General features: G+C 44.7%; 1 protein-coding gene across 3 annotated transcripts in view; it reads left to right on the forward strand.

The window, feature by feature from the left end:
- Window positions 1-1,000: 1,000 nt before the first annotated feature.
- The window catches only part of MYH11 (myosin heavy chain 11), a 100,774-nt gene continuing 83,082 nt past the window's right edge, over window positions 1,001-18,692 (forward strand). For 2 of the 3 annotated variants that reach the window (XM_073362340.1, XM_073362341.1), the window contains exons 1-2: window positions 1,002-1,377; window positions 18,226-18,587. In XM_073362340.1, coding sequence (XP_073218441.1) covers window positions 18,243-18,587 — 345 coding nt within the window. In that variant the 5' untranslated portion in view covers window positions 1,002-1,377; window positions 18,226-18,242. Of the gene's footprint in view, window positions 1,378-18,225; window positions 18,588-18,692 lie in introns of all 3 variants that reach the window. The other variant, XM_073362342.1, reaches the window with a different exon arrangement.

The raw sequence follows: 18,692 nt of genomic DNA on the forward strand, positions 1-18,692 counted from the left end.
GAAACACTGGTTTTTAGTCCTAATGATTTGAAAGATGAACAGCCCAGCCTCCTTTCACGGAGGATGCCCATCATTCCCAAGGGAGAGGGGGTTATTTCAGGGGACAGAGGGGACTATTTGAAGTCAATAAATGCCATTTCAGCCAGCACTCTGTTCTGGCTCTCTGGGTAGCTCTGTGCACCATATTTAGTCTGTTGCAGCGTGCGGATAGCTTCAGTATTTCATATCCGGTATGCTGATGGGAATTCCTGGAGGATCCTAGCTTTCCCTTTTTGGGATGTCTCCCATGCACCGGTCTTGCTGAACAAAACTGTTTGCTACTGGGGTTGGGGGGGTGCAGCTGAGGACTGAAGGTTTCAGAGGAGTTGACAAGGACCAGATTCACTCCCAAGGCTGGCTCCAAGCACCTTGTCCTCCACTCCCCCAGCAGCTGGTGCCTGCCCCCTGTTCTTTCCACTACATCGTAGGGACCATTGCCCAAGCCATTTAACAGTCCTCTTCTTCCTTTTATGGACAGAGGGAAGTATTTTTATATAGATAAGTTGTTTACAACACTTTCTCAGGAACTGGGCTGAGCTGCAAAAAGCAAGACCAACTTCTTCAAACTTGGTGGGGAGCTGGGAAAAATAACCTTATTATGCCCCAGAGACAGACAAGGCTTAAAACAGCCCCAGGCTCTAAATGTTACATAAACACAAGGCAACAGAGAAAGACCTCCACCCCCTCACCGCTGCTGTGTTGGAAATAACCTCCCGCTCCCAAACAACTCATACTGAACCCATCTTAGTGCCACATCAACAGGCTGATAGTCTGACAGGCTTTTGTAATGGGATTTCAACTACAGCTACCCATGATCTGGCTTTCCCCTCTTGCTGGACCCCCATCTGGGAGGCATACATGAGGAGATAGTTTATGTAAGGGCAGGAAGGGGTTAAAGTGTCTCATTTGCTTGGTCCAACACACCAGTTCCATTCTGGGAAGTGGCAAAAGAAACAACCCTGTTAATTTCAGGCACCTCCTAGAGCTATTGCACAAGGTGCAATTGGATGTCAGGAAATAAGGGGCGACACCCAGGACATAATTCTGTTTGGATTTTTGTGTTTGTTAATACTAAGGGAAAGTTTGGGGGGAAGAGTCTTCAGCCCTGAACTGGGCCCCTCCAGGAACGAGGTTCTTGACTGACGATCTCTCGTTTTTAGCCTAGGTACTGAGGATTTTCCAGCAGGAGGTGGTTTCTAGGGCCCCTCCCCATTGACCAGATTCTCCTCCTCTATATAGGGAGGCTGCAAAGCCAGAGAGGATTTGGACTGTTCCAGTTGTTAGCTGTACAGGTTCCAGACTCTCCAATTCACACTCTGCTTCCCTACTTGGATATTTGTAAGTACTACAGTGACTGAGGACTTTCCTGCCGGGGGAGGGAGCTGGTAGTGAACAGATGTTTCTAACATAGTTACTTTTAGCAATCTAAGCTATTGTGTACCTTTGCAAAAGCAATTTATTTGTGAATTACTTTCAGGTTACAAACACTTGCTGCTTTACTTAAACTGTATTGTGACAGACCTACAAAACATGCTTGATTGGCTTACACCTGATCTGCATGTTGCAAACAGAACATTCAGTTTAAAATTCACTGAAAGATCATGGTAAACTCAAAATTGCCAAGTGGTGTGAGAAATTCAGAATTTGTTTTATATCACTGCCATAGCTGCATCTGTTTACATAGAGATGTAGAGAAATACACAGTAGATGTGTGTAATATAATAATACTTGACAATTCTATGGCACCTTTTCCAGACAATGACAGGCACAAGCACTAATTAACTTTAAATATGTATCCAGTAAAGATGCTTTAGTAAAAGATACAGTAGGAGTTCAGCAGTAGGTTTTCTTTATATGTTTTCAATACTAATATATAAAATAACGTAGTTTTAATATTTAGTTGATTACAATATACTGGTAAATGTATTTCTGATTAAAATATAATTAGCTTTGCAAATTTTATGCTTAATTGCGTAGCAAAAAATACCTTTTAAAATACGAAAGAAAAGCATCACCTTTATTATTACATAAATAACAACATAGATTTGCATGTTAAGAATAAAGAAAAGTGACTGCTAAATCAGATTTCTTCACTGTTAGTAAAGTTTATCTGCGTAGGTCTGAAGATTTTTTTTTTCCTTGAGAGGAAGAAACTAAGCAATAAACTCAAATTTGTAATAAAAGTGATGTGAATAAAGAAAAAAGTCAGTAGATGGCAGTATAGAAAGCATCATTGGTATCCCAGAAGAAAAAAAATCTCACTGACTTTATATTATCATTTTTTTAATTAATTAAAATATGACCTTCCAACCTGGGATAGAAAAGTCAGTAAACCTGATTTGTTATTTCACTGTTAGATATTTTGTAACCCATATTTTTATTGCAAAAAATGTTCATTTTTTTAAATAAATCACATTGTATCTTATTCAAAAGTTTCCATTAGCTATCAGCTCCTAAGAATGTACTTTGTAAAGTGTCAATATTCTGAATTACTAATAGTCAACATCACTTTTAAACCTCAACCACTGAAACCAAAAGAATGAACGACTGGAATATTAACTACTGAAAAGCTAAAAGCTGGATGGAGTGGTAGTTTTAATTTAGTGCATGTTACTTACTGCTCTGGCTGTAAACAATGATTTTTTTTTAATCACATTTGCAATGGACATGTTATTCCCTAAAAGGTATTTGTTTTGAATTTGTTATCATTACATTTTTGTGGAACAGTTAGTATTGAGAAGAACATGACCATATATGGTAGCATCATGCATGGATGTATGCAGTGGATCCAGAGCTCTTTACAAATTACTATGATTTGTTAGTTGTGTATGTGCTGGCTTTTCTTTTAAACCTGTTCATATTATAAGAAATTAGGGACAGCTTCTCTAGACCTTGTCATTTACTGCTCTAATTAAAAGATGGCTCAGAACATGCTGCTTATATTCTAGTGAACAAACATCCATATTCCAGAGTAATATGAGGCAAATTCACTTCTGCAGACAGTGGAGTTAAATTTGGCAGGAAACTGGTCGATTAACTTTTTTTCTACAGTTGATAATGTATGTAATAACCTGAGATAAAGCAATCATTCTGATTTCTTTGAAATCTTTAGCTAGCTGTCAGTTGCCCAATCAGTGTTATGTAATAACTTGAATTATAAGAGACTGGAAAGTCTGCCAAGCAATCAAAGTAATTAAAAGAAAAATAGAAGCTAAGTTTTTCAGTACTGACAATTTCATTAAATGGAGAGTTTAGAAGAAAGAGCGATATGAAACAGTTAAAATACTAGCGCTTAAAACCAGCTCAAGAGAAGTTGAAGTTAAAGCTATTAATAAATTAACACTTAACTAATTAACATACATATTAATATCCTCTTTGTTCATGTGGGAAATGGACATTCAGAGATTGTGTCTCATAGGAGAAGTCTGAGAGCCAATATTAGAATTCAGGAGTTCTTGGTTCCCAGTCCCCCACTCCTACTACACTACTGCTGATTGCTTCAAAAAATTGGATATATTGAGGCTAGTGAATTTCACGTGTTGGGAGGTTGACAACAAAGCAGCGTGGCACCTCATGTTTGATTTTACTGACATCAGTGTCACCTGCATTCTGAGTGCGATAATAGCTGCTAAACCTCATCCTGTCAGAAAACAAACTATTATGCCCCTGCCCATGCTTTAATTGATGCCAGGCATGGGCTGTTAAGTGCAGCTTCAGAGCCATGGAATTCCTGTTAAGAATATTCTTTATGTTCAGCTCTGTTTAGGGCCTGGGGGGTGAAAATACTTCCCCACTCCCCAGCTCCCCGCTCAGGAAAAAAAAAAAAAGAGAGGGAGAGATAGGAAAGATCTTTCTAAGGAGTTAACGTAGCACAAGAAATTATGAAATTTGGGCCAAACAGCTGGTTACTTGCTGTGTTCTCTGTTCCAATACTCCTTATGAGGACAGAAGTTGTTTGTGGAAGTCATATTGTGCAAGTGGTGATGGGCAGCCACTAATCTAACAAATATTTCCCCTAAGCCTGTGATAAGCCTTTTATACTGGGAGGCATGTGCTGTAGAAAAGAGGGGTGAGGAGTAATTGCTTTCCCATTTAAACAAAAAAGAGTCTCTCTTAGCCAGGACCAGGGCAGCAACGCCACTTGATCAACAAAGTTTTAATTAATTGCACTTCCTGAAAATGTTTATACTTTTCTCCAAGAACAATGTACACTGTGTATATTTATTGTAAAGCACAGCAGTCAAATTCCATCATTTGAAATAAAGTGCGGAAGGGCAATGAAGACCATGGAGAAATGATCTGGGGCTGGGAAGAAAATCCTCTCCTGAGAACGTAGGGGTACATTTTCACATGTGTTTGTGTACAAATATATATTCTGCACTCCTTTATACTGCTGATTGGTGCATTCCAAAGGCAAAAAATTCACACTTCAGAAACGTTTTGTGAACTACAGAGATGTCATCTCTAGCAGGACTGATTGAGCAGCAGCCAGAATGGGGGAGATTCTATCACAACCTGGGCAATTTGATGTGGGGATTTCTAACAAGAGCCCTACAGCACATCACTATGTATAATTGTACATATAGTATTGTGGCAAGACCAATGTTCAAATTGTGGCAAATTGCCAGCACTACTTTGATGGGTCTCATTCTTTCTCTTCATGGGGCGGGTTCAGGGCACCCTTTCTCACCCCTGAACTGGGGTATTAACTGCCCCACTAGTGTCCTAGAGGAGGGGAGTGGAGAGGGAGGGACCCAGGCCCACCCTCTATTCCGGGTCCCAGCCCAAGGGCCCTACAGATAGCGGTAAACCACTTGAACTAGCGGTTTCTTCCCCTGGGCTACTTCCCTCTCCTGCCCTTCAGCTTGTGGGGCTTGCTGCCCTCCCTCTGCACAAACCAGGTATCCCTTTACCTAGGGTCTTGCTCTTCTTAGCCCACCGCAGCACTTCTCCAAACTCTCCTCTGTTTCCCTCCAAACTGCTCTCTACTCCAACACCAATCCACTCTGCTTCGGCTCCTTCCCTTGTCTGATTGAAGCAGGGAGTTTTTATCAGGTGACTGGCTTCAGGTGCTTTAATTGGCTTCAAGTGCTTTAATTAATGTATAGCAAACTTTCTTCCTTCTACAGGGAGTAAGGCTCCCTCCTAACACTCTCCTGCTGCCCTCTGGCCATGCTGTATCACACAATATAAAAGTTTGATTTGTTTTAGCACCCAATTGCAGCCATGGATTAAGGCAAGATCTATGGGGCCAAGCCTTGGGGTCATAGGGTGCTTGAAACGAGCAGTGGGTCTCATAGGAGAATCAAATGGCAGCACACAGCTGATGGCTGACTACTGGCTGCCTGCTTGGGTGGGCTGGGTTGCCTTACACGGGTGGGAGATCAAGGGCTCATGAATGGGAGGAAGAAAAGAAACCACCTGGAGAACCTGGGGGAGTGCGGCGGTGGATTAATAAATGTCTTTTGAGGAGGGAAAAATGTAGGTTAATTTGAGTCCTGTTTATCCGTAATCTACTTTCCTATAAGTTTGACACATAAAGGGTGCAGCGAGAAAGTTTAACATGAGCTGCCTTACACAAGAGCTCCTGACTGTAGACCAAATCCTACTCTTGGATACATACATGCACCTCCCATTGAAGTCAATGTATTCTGCACTGTCTGAAGCTTCTGGGTACTTTTCAGCGGGAGCCTCACGCAGAGTGGAATTTGGCTCTCTTGTGTAACAAATCAAAGCAGTCATTAACTGCATGCCAAAACTCTTCCAGAATCAATAGCAACAATCAGCTCACATATGAAAAGTATCGGAAGAGACAGGAGAACATAGTTCAATGGGATAGACCTCTTTCTCTGTGTATCATTCTGTGCTGCATGTAAAATGCTTGTGACTTCTGTCAACACTTGTTTTTAGGCACAGTAAGGAAGGGAGATGTGAACTTTTTCTTAATCTATGTGAATAAATAGACTAAAACTGTTATGCCCCTCTGTGGGTTCAGCTGGTGCCAAGATGCAGTGGGTGAATTTTCCATCTTTCATTCTTCTGACAATGCTAGTGTCAGGAAAACAAGACATTTAGAGGAAAGTCATTTAGTGGAGTTTGAGATTTCCAAAGGAGTCTAAAGAAGTTAGGTGACCAATTTCCACTCAATTTCAATTAGACTTGTTCATCCAACCCCCTTCAGCTCCTCTAAAAATCCCAGTCTTTCTTTAAACTGTAATATTCATGTTACTCCCAGAGATCCATGTGACACTTGGATACTAAAGTGTGTGTCCACTTTGCCAAACAGAAAATTGTTGTGCAATTATGTTCACGGTGACTCTCATCTCCTTCCAGGTGAGGACTGTTTTGGTTAGCTGTGTGTAGTCTCACTGGTTGACTGTAGTGGTCCATAGCACTCTGGTCTTTGAACTCGCTCCAAACTTTTTGTTTGGATACTGTGAATATTCAATTCATTCTCACCAGGGAAAGACCTGCCTTTTGTCTCTGGGCTGTTTTCTTCCCTTTCTCCCATTTTTCCTCCCTGACTTTTCCTCCTTTTAACTCCTCCTTGTCTTCCTTGGTGCAGCCGCAAGGAACCTGACTGGGGACCTCTTTTCTGACCTGTTGGAGCAGGAAAGCAAACCAAACAGCCACCTTTTCACCCCGCTCTGGAGTGAGTGTGGTGGGCTAGGGGAGACGGCTTACAACTATCTGTGCTTGCCATCCCCAGCTCAGCCACTTGCTGACATCTGGTCATCAACCAGAGTGCTGGAAGAAGCTGCTGGCTGGGAGTAAGCAAAGCAGCTACAACTTTCAGCTGAGGAAAGGAGCTGTACTGCAGCTGCTTTATCATGAGTGCCATTAGAGTTGGGTACAGGATGCTGGTACAGCATCCCAGCTTATACCAGCCCTCTTTGAGTACCACATTAGATGAGGCCTACTGTTCCAAGACTAGTTTCAGGCTTGTTACATTTTTTCTGTCCACTTTTTGTGTGCATATCTATCCTTGGACAGATGATTTGTCACTATCTAAATAGTATGGGAAGAGTAAATTAAGCTGGCTTCATCAGTCATGGATATCAGAGTTAGTCTGAGTCTGCTGCTAAACTCTTAACTTTCTTTTTTTCTCTTGACCTTTTTCTTAATCTGGCTCTTCCCTGACTGCAACAGAATTAAGATGGTTTGAAGTAGTGTTTGGCAATCGTTTGTTTCCATCCTTTTTTGGAATGCAGTCTAGGAATTTGTTCTTTTGCTAATTATTTAATTATTACATTGGCATTTTAGTATGCACCCAGAAAATATTTAGATAACAAGATATCTTATTTGTCTTTCATCTCTGTTAGCTCTGAATTAACAAGAAACAGGGATGTGGCAGGCTTTTGCTACTCATTTTAAAGTGGTGCATTGAAAATCTGAATTATATACACTAATCACACATTATTTTTTCTGTCGATCTTTTGTGTAAAACCTCCAAAAAAGAAATAAAAGTGATAAACCTATGATCATGTCATTTTAGTGTCATCAAAGCTTTCAGTTTCCCTAGATGATTTCGGACACAGTAATCCAAAATGACAATAATCTTGCCCCTAAAAAGCGTCTCTCAGCCAAATCAGTCCTATAACGCTTCACCAATTTTCTTGCTTGACTGAGCAAATATAACTGATTAGGAGGAGCAGTATTATGTGTGGTGGTAATACACTCCTCTTCTTCCTGCACCTCAGTCAACTTCTCTGCAGAAGCACAGGGAAGAGCTCAGTCTTTTCAGGACTTTAACAAGTAATAAAACTGCACAGAAAGTGCAATACAATTTCATACTATAACATTTAATATAGAAAGACATTTGCTACCAGCAATAGGAATACTTATGAAAACTTTTCCTAGAGAGCTATTTTGTTGTATCTCTACTGGGTTTTCTCATACAGATTTCACCAATTGGTTGCTGTTATGTAAGTTTCAGTGCAAGGAATACCTTAGCACCTACACATGTACACTCCCCTCCAATCTTTTCACAGAGATGACTTCTCTGTCTCTGCAGTGTGCCATCAGAAGTGCATATGTATCACATAGGCTCCTCAGAGCCAGAGGAGAATGGCAGGTCCAAACTCTTTAATCTCTTCAGCAAAGTAGTCTGAGCAACCTCATGGCCAGTCGCAATTCTTGTCCTGGAGTCATTAGTTGGCGTCTCCTTGGCTTCCAGCAAGATAAGGAATTTGGATTCAAAATGGCACAGGCTCTGGAACACAGGAGACGCATCAAAGTCCTGCATTGTTCAGCTACTGAGTCCCCAGGAGTGTCACCGCATCCCCCAATCTTTTCCCCACTGAGCTCTGATTGGCTCAGCTCTCAGATGGTGAATATGTGGTACCTGTGAGACTGCTTGCCCTGAATGGAAACCTTCTGCATTGTTTCAGAGACAGCTACTGAGCATGCCCAATAACTACCACACCCCTTCCTCTAAATGTCTTGGTGCCCTTCTGACAGTATGTCTACACAGCAAAAGCTGTGAATGGCTAGGCTATCTAAACCAGCTTGAATTCAGGCAGCATGGGTAGCAATATTGGTAGTACAGACCCAGCATGGACCTTGGGCATGTACTTGACTCATACCTTCATCCTAGTTCAGTTTATGAAAAGGTCCAGCTAAGCATTACTTTGTGACCTCATTATCCACAGAGAGCTCACAATTCAAAGTGACAAGTGGACTAAATAAGCATTGTCCCTAGCTTATATATTTTCCTCCTCTGACTCCCCATATTCTCATTATTTCTTGTTTAGTGCCCATCACCATTATCTAGGTCTGTTTTTACATGGTTTAGAATAATTAATATCGATCAATATTTTCAACAAAGAGGGAATTCAGACCTGGTCTACACTACAAAGTTAGGTCAATATAAGCCACCTTGTGTTGACTTAATTTGCATATGTCTACACTTAAATTTGTTTCCCACCAACATAAGTGTCCTCTTACAGCAACACAGTAAAACCGCCTCCCCAAGTGACATTGAGCCAGGGTCAAAGTACTGAGATCAATGCAGCGCAAGTGTGTTACTTATATAGGCCCTAGCAGTCCTACAGCAGCTGTCTCACAATGCCTGACAGTAAAAGATCCGATCACAATTGTGAACTCCACTGCTCAGGGGTCCCAGAGACCAGAAGTCATGGAAATTTTTGAAATGCCTTTTCCTGATTGCCCAGCTTGGCAAGACACCCAGCTGCTCTCCTTTGTTGTGTGCAACTGCCCAGCTGACCATACCGGCTACATGCTCCTCACGTGCTCCAGTTTGGGGTAGACAGGAGATATTGGATCTCCTTGGCTTGTGGGGAGAAGAGGCTGTGCAAGCACAACTACAGACCAGCAGTAGAAACATGAACATCTATGAGTGGATTGAACAGCGGATGCAGGAGAAGAGGTATGACAGGGACCAGCAGCAGTGCCATGTGAAAGTGAAGGAACTGGATCAGGTATACCAGAAGGCGGGGGAGAGGCAAACAGTCAATCTGGTGCCAGGCCACAGACCTGCCACTGACAAAGAACTGTATGCCATATTTGGCAGAGATTGCACCACCACCACCCCGTAGACCACCATGTATACCTCCAAGGAGCCCGAGTCACAGGCCGTTGGTGGGAACAGCGAGGATGAGGAGTAGGTGGAGGAGGAAGAGGCAGAGGATGGGGGAAATGCGACCACGGAGTCCAGGTGTGCTGCAAGCCAGGACCTGTTAGACTCCACCATAGTCCAGTCAGTCCCAGCAGTTGAGCATGGGCGAGCCCAGTGCATGGAAATGTATCTCAGGTAATAGTGTAATTGTATTTCCCATTACAATGATGTACAGATGGCACCCACAACTTAACAGGACACAGTTACTGACTTTCATTAATTTACTCCTGCTGGAAGAGGTAATGTTACAACAAAGAGAGATGGTGTTGTCACCTGCTTTTCATTCCCCTGTAGAATTAGGCAATGGAAGGGATTTGTTTATGTGCACAGCGGTGTCCCTGGAATTCTTCTCAGAGAGCTCAGTGGAACTTTCATGGAGGTGCTCTGCAGTGCTCTCCTGAAGGGATGGCAGCCGTATTTCTTCTCCGCAGACTTTCCCACTGCAGTCAGCGATAACGTCAGCTGGCACCCTTACAGTACACAAGCTAGCCGCATCTGGGCCTGGGCAGCTTCAGAACACCAGCAGCCCCTGTGCTGTCTGTGCCTTTGTCACCCTCAGGAGAGAGATGTCAGCTAAAATCACCACTGCCTGTGGAAATGGTGCTAGTATTCAGTGCCATTGCCCTATACTCATAGTTTCAGGCAACTGAGCAAATCCCTCCTCATTTCCCTCACCCCTGGGTGGCCAGAATCAATATGCCTGGTGCTGTGAATGGAGCCATGCACATGCATTCCAAAGCAGAAGTGTCAATAAGCAGGTCTTTGCTTAAAACTTTAGGGGAGGAAGGGAAGGGAGATCTGAATCTTAACTTTTGCGTTCCGTTGTGACTATATCGACAATGGTACCTCTGCGTCTTTTATCTGTAGCTGCTGCCAATGCGGACATGAGGGGTTACCCCTCCACATCCGCGAAACACCTGAGGCAGATAAGGAGGAGAAAGATAACGACTCTGGATGACACGTTCAATGAGATCCTGCAAATCAGTGCTGCATCAGCCCATAAGCAAAGGGTCTGGAGGGGGAACGTTGCAGACAGCCTGGAGAAGGAAAGAGTGGACAGGAGAAAGACCCAGGAGCCCTACCAGGAAAAGGAGAGGGAAGTACACCAGGAGATAATGGGGCTTCTCTGTGCTGCAGACTCTTGTGGACCTACAGGTTCAACAATCCCAGGCTCACCTCCCTTTGCAGTTCATGGAGAACTCCAGTACAGCACCTCCCTACTCACCCCCAAACATTCCACCTGCCATTAGCTTCCCCATCCCTACCCCACCACTCCACCCTGGGTGACATTAAGACAACCACAGCTTCACATACCCTGACCTGTGAAAGCCACAGTTGCTGTATATGTAGGTAAAATGGACATGAATGTCTTTCCCCTTGTACAGTTCTGTTCCATTAATTTATTATTTTTTTAATATATTTGCTTTTCAGTTGCACAGATTTTTCTTTGCACTGGTTTTGTTACTGAATAAAATTCTATTATTTGGAAAATAGTTCATCTTTATTAGTTCACAACATGTGCTGCAGGGTGCCTAGCAGTTCTGAAAGCACCCACTTGTTACTGTAAAGTGTGACACAACTCAGAGGATAAGTGACGAACAGTGTAATAATCAAAAATATACAGCAAGCACTGCAAAATTAACAGGTGCATTGACAGTGGTAGATTCAAAGATATACACCAAGCACCACACAGTTCCTAACTGGCCCCAAAACAGCAGGGCACAGTGTACCACAATGCCTTACTGTGACTCTCTGTTAAAGTGCTCTCTCAAATCCTCCCTGAGCTGTATAGCTCCGTGTTGAGCTCTTCTACTAGCCCTTGTGTCTAACTGTTCACACTCAGCAGACAGCCACTCCACCCCAACAGCAACTTTCCCCCCTTGGCTTTGCAGATGTTATGCAGGACACAGCAGGCAGCTATACCCATTGGGATGGTTTTTCATTCAGATCCAATCTTGTGAGTAAACACCAGCATCCCTTCTATCTAGAAAAAGTGCATTCAACAGTCATTCTGCACTTGCTTTCCTTGAAACTTTCCTTGGTACTGTTGAGGGGACTGGAATATGGCTACATGAGCCAGGGGAACAAGGGGTAGGCTGGATCCCCCAGGATCATTATTGGTTTTTCAACATCACCAATGGTAATCTGCTAGTTGGGAAAGAAAGTCCCTGCTTGTAGCCTTGTGAATAGTCCTGTGTTCTTAAAGATGTGAGCATGATGAAACTTCCTTGACCAGCCAACACTGATGTTAGTGAATTATTTCTGGTGATCCACAAATACTTGCATAACCATAGCAAAGTAGCCCTTTCTATTGATGTACTTTGATTCTTCTCCTGGCTCTGTAAATACCAGACGATCATGCATCCTGTGCTTACAGTGCGTATGTCAATAGTGAAGAGCTGAGCAGGCTCCCAGCTTCTGTTAGAGATGGTGGACTGCAAGGGTTTGTGGGATTTTTTTTAAAAAGATGCAACAATTATGGGGTATAGATGACATGGGATGGAAACAGCTGCATGCTGGAAAGTTGTCCCTTTGCTCCCAGTCACCCCTGCATTGCATAACCAAAACTTCCCAAAAGACCATGCACTGGACGATGGTGGGTGGCACACCAGGATATTTTCCCACTGTGCACCTCACTGTGCACTGACACAAGCACTCCTGGTGAGTGTGCCCAGCGTCAACATAAGAAACCAGATCTGACACACACAAGTGATATAACAACTGTGGTGGCTTTATGCAGATGTAACTTGCGTCGACCAAAGTTTGTAGTGTAGACATGGCCTCATACTGCATGCCTGGCCCCTCTGCTTCTCACTCTCCCCACAATCATTCCCCTCTCTCTACTCCCACCCAGCACACACAACACTGAGGGTATATCTACACTACGAAATTAGGTCGAATTTATAGAAGTCGGTTTTTTAGAAATCGTTTTTATATATTTGAATGTGTGTGTCCCCACAGAAAATGCTCTAAGTGCATTAAGTGCATTAACTCGGCGGAGTGCTTCCACAGTACCGAGGCTAGCGTCGACTTCCGGAGTGTTGCACTGTGGATAGCTATCCCACAGTTCCCGCAGTCTCCGCTGCCCATTGGAATTCTGGGTTGAGATCCCAATGCCTGATGGGGCTAAAACATTGTCACGGGTGGTTCTGGGTACATATCGTCAGGCCCCCGTTCCCTCCCTCCCTCCGTGAAAGCAGTAGCAGACAATCTTTTTGCGCTTTTTTTCTTGAGTTACCTGTGCAGACGCCATACCATGGCAAGCACGGAGCCCGCTCAGATAACCGTCACCATATGTCTCCTGGGTGCTGGCAGACGTGGTACTGCATTGCTACACAGCAGCAGCAACCCCTTGCCTTGTGGCAGCAGACGGTGCAGTAGGACTGATAGCCGTCATCGTCATGTCTGAGGTGCTCCTGGCCACGTCGGCCAGGAACGCCTGGGCAGACATGGGTGCAGGGACTACATAAGAAGTGACTTGACCAGGTCATTCTCTTTAGTCCTGCAGTCAGTCCTATTGAACCATCTTATGGTGAGCAGCCAGGCGATACGGATTGCTAGCAGTCCTACTGCACCATCTTCTGCCGAGCAGCCACGAGATGTGGATGGCTTGCAGTCCTTCTGCACCGTCTGCTGCCAGCCAAAGATGTAAAAGATAGATGGAGTGGATCAAAACAAGAAATAGACCAGATTTGTTTTGTACTCATTTGCTTCCCCCCTTCCCCCGTCTAGGGGACTCATTCCTCTAGGTCACACTGCAGTCACTCACAGAGAAGGTGCAGCGAGGTAAATCTAGCCATGTATCAATCAGAGGCCAGACCAACCTGCTTCTTCCAATAAGAACAATTACTTAGGTGCACCATTTCTTATTGGAACCCTCCGTGAAGTCCTGCCTGAAATACTCATTGATGGAAAGCCACCCCCTTTGTTGATTTTAATTCCCTGTTAGCCATGTTGTCAGTCGCCCCTCCCTCTGTCAGAGCAACGGCAGACAATCGTTCCGCACCTTTTTTCTGTGCGGATGCCATACCAAGGCAAGCATGGAGGCCGCTCAGTTCACTTTGGCAATTAGGAGCACATTAAACACCACATGCATTATCCAGCAGTATATGCAGCACCAGAACCTGGCAGAGTAATACTGGGCGAGGAGGCGACGTCAGTGTGGTCACATGAGTGATCAGGATAGGGACACAAATTTCTCTCAAAGCATGGGCCCTGCATCATGCCAATGCATGCATCATGGTGCTAATGGGGCAGGTTCATGCTGTGGAACGCCGATTCTGAGCTCGGGAAACAAGCACAGACTGTTGGGACCGCATAGTGTTGCAGGTCTGGGACAGTTCCCAGTGGCTGTGAAACTTTCGCATGCGTAAGTGCACTTTCATGGAACTTTGTAACTTGCTTTCCCCTGCCCTGAAGCGCATGAATACCAAGATGAGAGCAGCCCTCACAGTTGAGAAGCGAGTGGCGATAGCCCTGTGGAAGCTTGCAGCGCCAGACAGCTACCGGTCAGTTGGGAATCAATTTGGAGTGGGCAAATCTACTGTTGGAGCTGCTGTGATGCAAGTAGCCAAAGCAATCAAAGATCTGCTGATATCAAGGGTAGTGACCCTGGGAAATGTGCAGGTCAAAGTGGATGGCTTTGCTGCAATGGGATTCCCTAACTATGGTGGGCCCACAGACAGAACCCATATCCCTATCTTGGCACAAGAGCACCAAGACAGCGAGTACATAAACCGCAAGGGATACTTTTCAATAGTGCTGCAAGCTCTGGTGGATCACAAGGGACGTTTCACCAACATCAACGTGGGATGGCCGGGAAAGGTACATGACGCTCGCATCTTCAGGAACTCTGGTCTGTTTCAAACGCTGCAGGAAGGGACTTTCTTCCCAGACCAGAAAATAATTGTTGGGGATGTTGAAATGCCTGTATGTATCCTTGGGGACCCAGCCTACCCCTTAATGCCATGGCTCATGAAGCCGTACACAGGCAGCCTGGACAGTAGTCAGGAGCTGTTCAACTACAGGCTGAGCACGTGCAGAATGGTGGTAGAATGTGCATTTGGACATTTAAAGGCACGCTGGTGCAGTTTACTGACTCGCTTAGACCTCAGCAAAACCAATATTCCCACTGTTATTACTGCTTGTTGTGTGCTCCACAATATCTGTGAGAGTAAGGGGGAGACGTTTATGGCGGGGTGGGAGGTTGAGGCAAATCGCCTGGCTGCTGGTTACGCGCAGCCAGATACCAGGGCGGTTAGAAGAGCACTGGAGGGCGCGGTACGCATCAGAGAAGCTTTGAAAACCAGTTTCATGACTGGACAGGCTACGGTGTGAAAGTTATGTTTGTTTCTCCTTGATGAAACCCCCCGCCCCTTGATTCACTTTACTTCCCTGTAAGCTAATCACCCTCCCCTCCTCCCTTCGATCACCGCTTGCAGAGGCAATAAAGTCACTGTTGCTTCACATTCATGCATTCTTTATTAATTCATCACACAAATAGGGGGATAACTACCAAGGTAGTCCAGGAGGGGTGGTGGAGGAGGGAAGGAAAATGCCACACAGCACTTTAAAAGTTTACAACTTTAAAATTTATTGAATGCCAGCCTTCTTTTTTTTGGGCAATCCTCTGTGGTGGAGTGGCTGGTTGGCCGGAGGGCCCCCCCCCCCGCGTTCTTGGGCGTCTGGGTAAGGAGGCTATGGAACTTGGGGAGGAGGGCGGTTGGTTACACATGGGGTGTAGTGGCAGTCTGTGCTCCAGCTGCCTTTGCTGCAGTTCAACTATACATTGGAGCATACTGGTTTGATCCTCTAGCAGCCTCAGGCATTGAATCCTGCCTCCTCTCATCACGCTGCCGCCACATTTGAGCTTCAGCCCTGTCTTCAGCCCGTCACTTACTCTCTTCAGCCCGCCACTTACTCTCTTCAGCCCGCCACCTCTCCTCCCGGTCATTTTGTGCTCTCCTGCACTCTGACATTATTTTCTCCACGCATTCGTCTGTGCTCTGTCAGTGTGGGAGGACAGCATGAGCTCAGTGAACATTTCATCACGAGTGCGTTTTTTTTTTTCTTTCTAATCTTCACTAGCCTCTGGGAAGGAGAAGATCCTGTGATCATTGAAACACATGCAGCTGGTGGAGAAAAAAAAAGGGACAGCGGTATTTAAAAAGACACATTTTATAAAACAGTGGCTACACTCTTTCAGGGTAAACCTTGCTGTTAACATTACATACATAGCACATGTGCTTTCGTTACAAGGTCGCATTTTGCCTCCCCCCATCGCGTGGCTACCCCCTCAACCTTCCCCCCTCCCCGTGGCTAACAGCGGGGAACATTTCTGTTCAGCCACAGGCAAACAGCCCAGCAGGAACGGGCACCTCTGAGTGTCCCCTGAAGAAAAGCACCCTATTTCAACCAGGTGACCATGAATGATATCTCACTCTCCTGAGGATAACACAGAGAGATAAAGAATGGATGTTGTTTGAACGCCAGCAAACATACACTGCAATGCTTTGTTGTACAATGATTCCCGAGTACGTGTTACTGGCCTGGAGTGGTAAAGTGTCCTACCATGGAGGACGCAATAAAGCTGCCCTCCCCAGAAACCTTTTGCAAAGGCTTTGGGAGTACATCCAGGAGAGCCGCGAATGCCAGGGCAAATTAATCCTTTCACATGCTTGCTTTTAAACCATGTATAGTATTTTAAAAGGTACACTCACCGGAGGTCCCTTCTCCACCTGCTGGGTCCAGGAGGCAGCCTTGGGTGGGTTCGGGGGGTACTGGCTCCAGGTCCAGGGTGAGAAACAGTTCCTGGCTGTCAGGAAAACCAGTTTCTCTGCTTGCTTGCTGTGAGCTATCTACAACCTCATCATCATCATCTTCTTCTTCTTCATCCCCAAAACCTGCTTCCGTGTTGCCTCCATCTCCATTAAAGGAGTCAAACAACACAGCTGCGGTAGTGGTGGCTGAACCCCCTAAAATGGCATGCAGCTCATCATAGAAGTGGCATGTTTGGGGCTCTGACCCGCAGCGGCCGTTTGCCTCTCTGGTTTTCTGGGAGGCTTGCTTCAGCTCCTTAAGTTTCACGCGGCACTACTTCGGGTCCCTGTTATGGCCTCTGTCCTTCATGCCCTGGGAGATTTTGACAAAGGTTTTGGCATTTCGAAAACTGGAATGGAGTTCTGATAGCACGGATTCCTCTCCCCAAACAGCGATCAGATCCCGTACCTCCCGTTCAGTCCATGCTGGAGCTCTTTTGCGATTCTGGGACTCCATCATGGTCACCTCTGCTGATGAGCTCTGCATGGTCACCTGCAGCTTGCCATGCTGGCCAAACAGGAAATGAGATTCAAAAGTTCGCGGTTCTTTTCCTGTCTACCTGGCCAGTGCATCTGAGTTGAGAGTGCTGTCCAGAGCGGTCACAATGGAGCACTCTGGGATAGCTCCCGGAGGCCAATACCATCGAATTGTGTCCACAGTACCCCAAATTCGACCCGGCAAGGCCAATTTAAGCGCTAATCCACTTGTCAGGGGTGGAGTAAGGAAATCGATTTTAAAAGCCCTTTAAGTCGAAAAAAAGGGCTTCATCATGTGGACGGGTGCAGGTTTACATCGATTTAATGCTGCTAAATTCAACCTAAAGTCCTAGTGTAGACCAGGGCTAAGTTATACAGTCTTAAGGAACAGAAGTGGCCAGACCTAGCAAATAGATTAAATGCTCAGGAACCTGAAGTTCCTGAACTGCCTGGACTGGAAGATTAATTTTAGACTGCTCTGTAAAGGCCTGAGCCAAAGACTATTGAAGTCAATGGAATGATTCCCACTGGTTTCAATGAACTTTGGATGAGACCCTAAAAATGGCCATGCTAATGCTAAGATAGAAGATTGTATGCAGTATTGTAGCCATGATGGTCCCAAGATATTAGAAAAAGGTGGGTGAGGTAATATCTTTTATTGGACCAAATGATTGGCAGGAGTGAACTCCAGAGGCAGTGACCTTCTATTGAGAATGCTTAGTGCTAGAAGCACAAAGGTACACAAGGGGAAACACTGTTGCACTACAATGACATGAGTGGTTCCTATCTACAATGTATCTTTCAGTCAAACTGATCCAGAATACAACCATGTATGTTGTTGCAAGCTTTCCTATGTCTATATGAGTTTATAAATTGTAGTAGATTTCTGTAACATTTCTAGGCTCTTGTCAGATTTTACAGATGCCCAATAAGACTTTAATTAGTAACAATTTCCTGCAAGAGTCAATAGTGTTTTGTAAATACCATCTGATTAACAGTTTTAGAGGGATATTAGTGAACTCCACTCTGCCCTGACAGGATTAAGGTAATTGAGTGATGGTGGCAGCCGTATATAAATTAATGAAAATCTGCCCAAACATCTTTTATGGACAGATTCAGAACTACTAGGTGATGTCCATGACACTAACAATAGTACTATGTAATTTCTGTGTGATCACTATTTAACCATGTTTTGTTTGGAACTCAGAATTCACATTTGCCTTCTTTTAAAACAAGGTTTTACTTTCTCAACAGGTGACTCTTGAGTCAAAATGGCCCAGAAAACTCAGCTAAGTGATGATGAGAAGTTCCTCTTTATAGACAAAAACTTCCTTAACAGCCCACTTGCCCAAGCAGACTGGACAGCTAAAAGATTGGTATGGGTCCCCTCAGAAAAGCAAGGATTTGAAGCAGCAAGTATCAAGGAAGAGAAAGGAGATGAGGTTATTGTTGAGCTGGCAGAAAATGGAAAGAAAATTGCAATCAGCAAGGATGACATCCAGAAGATGAACCCTCCAAAATTCTCCAAAGTGGAGGACATGGCAGAGCTGACTTGCCTCAATGAAGCTTCAGTGCTGCACAATCTAAGGGAGAGATACTTCTCAGGCCTAATTTATGTAAGTAAACTCAGGCTCATCGCTGTTACCTACTGATATGTTGACCGAGTCCTGTCATGAAACTGACACACCTTAGCCAGTACAGAGGTTCTGTGTTTCTGAACA

The sequence above is a fragment of the Lepidochelys kempii genome, chromosome 10, assembly GCF_965140265.1.
Source record: "Lepidochelys kempii isolate rLepKem1 chromosome 10, rLepKem1.hap2, whole genome shotgun sequence".
NCBI lineage: Eukaryota > Metazoa > Chordata > Testudines > Cheloniidae > Lepidochelys > Lepidochelys kempii.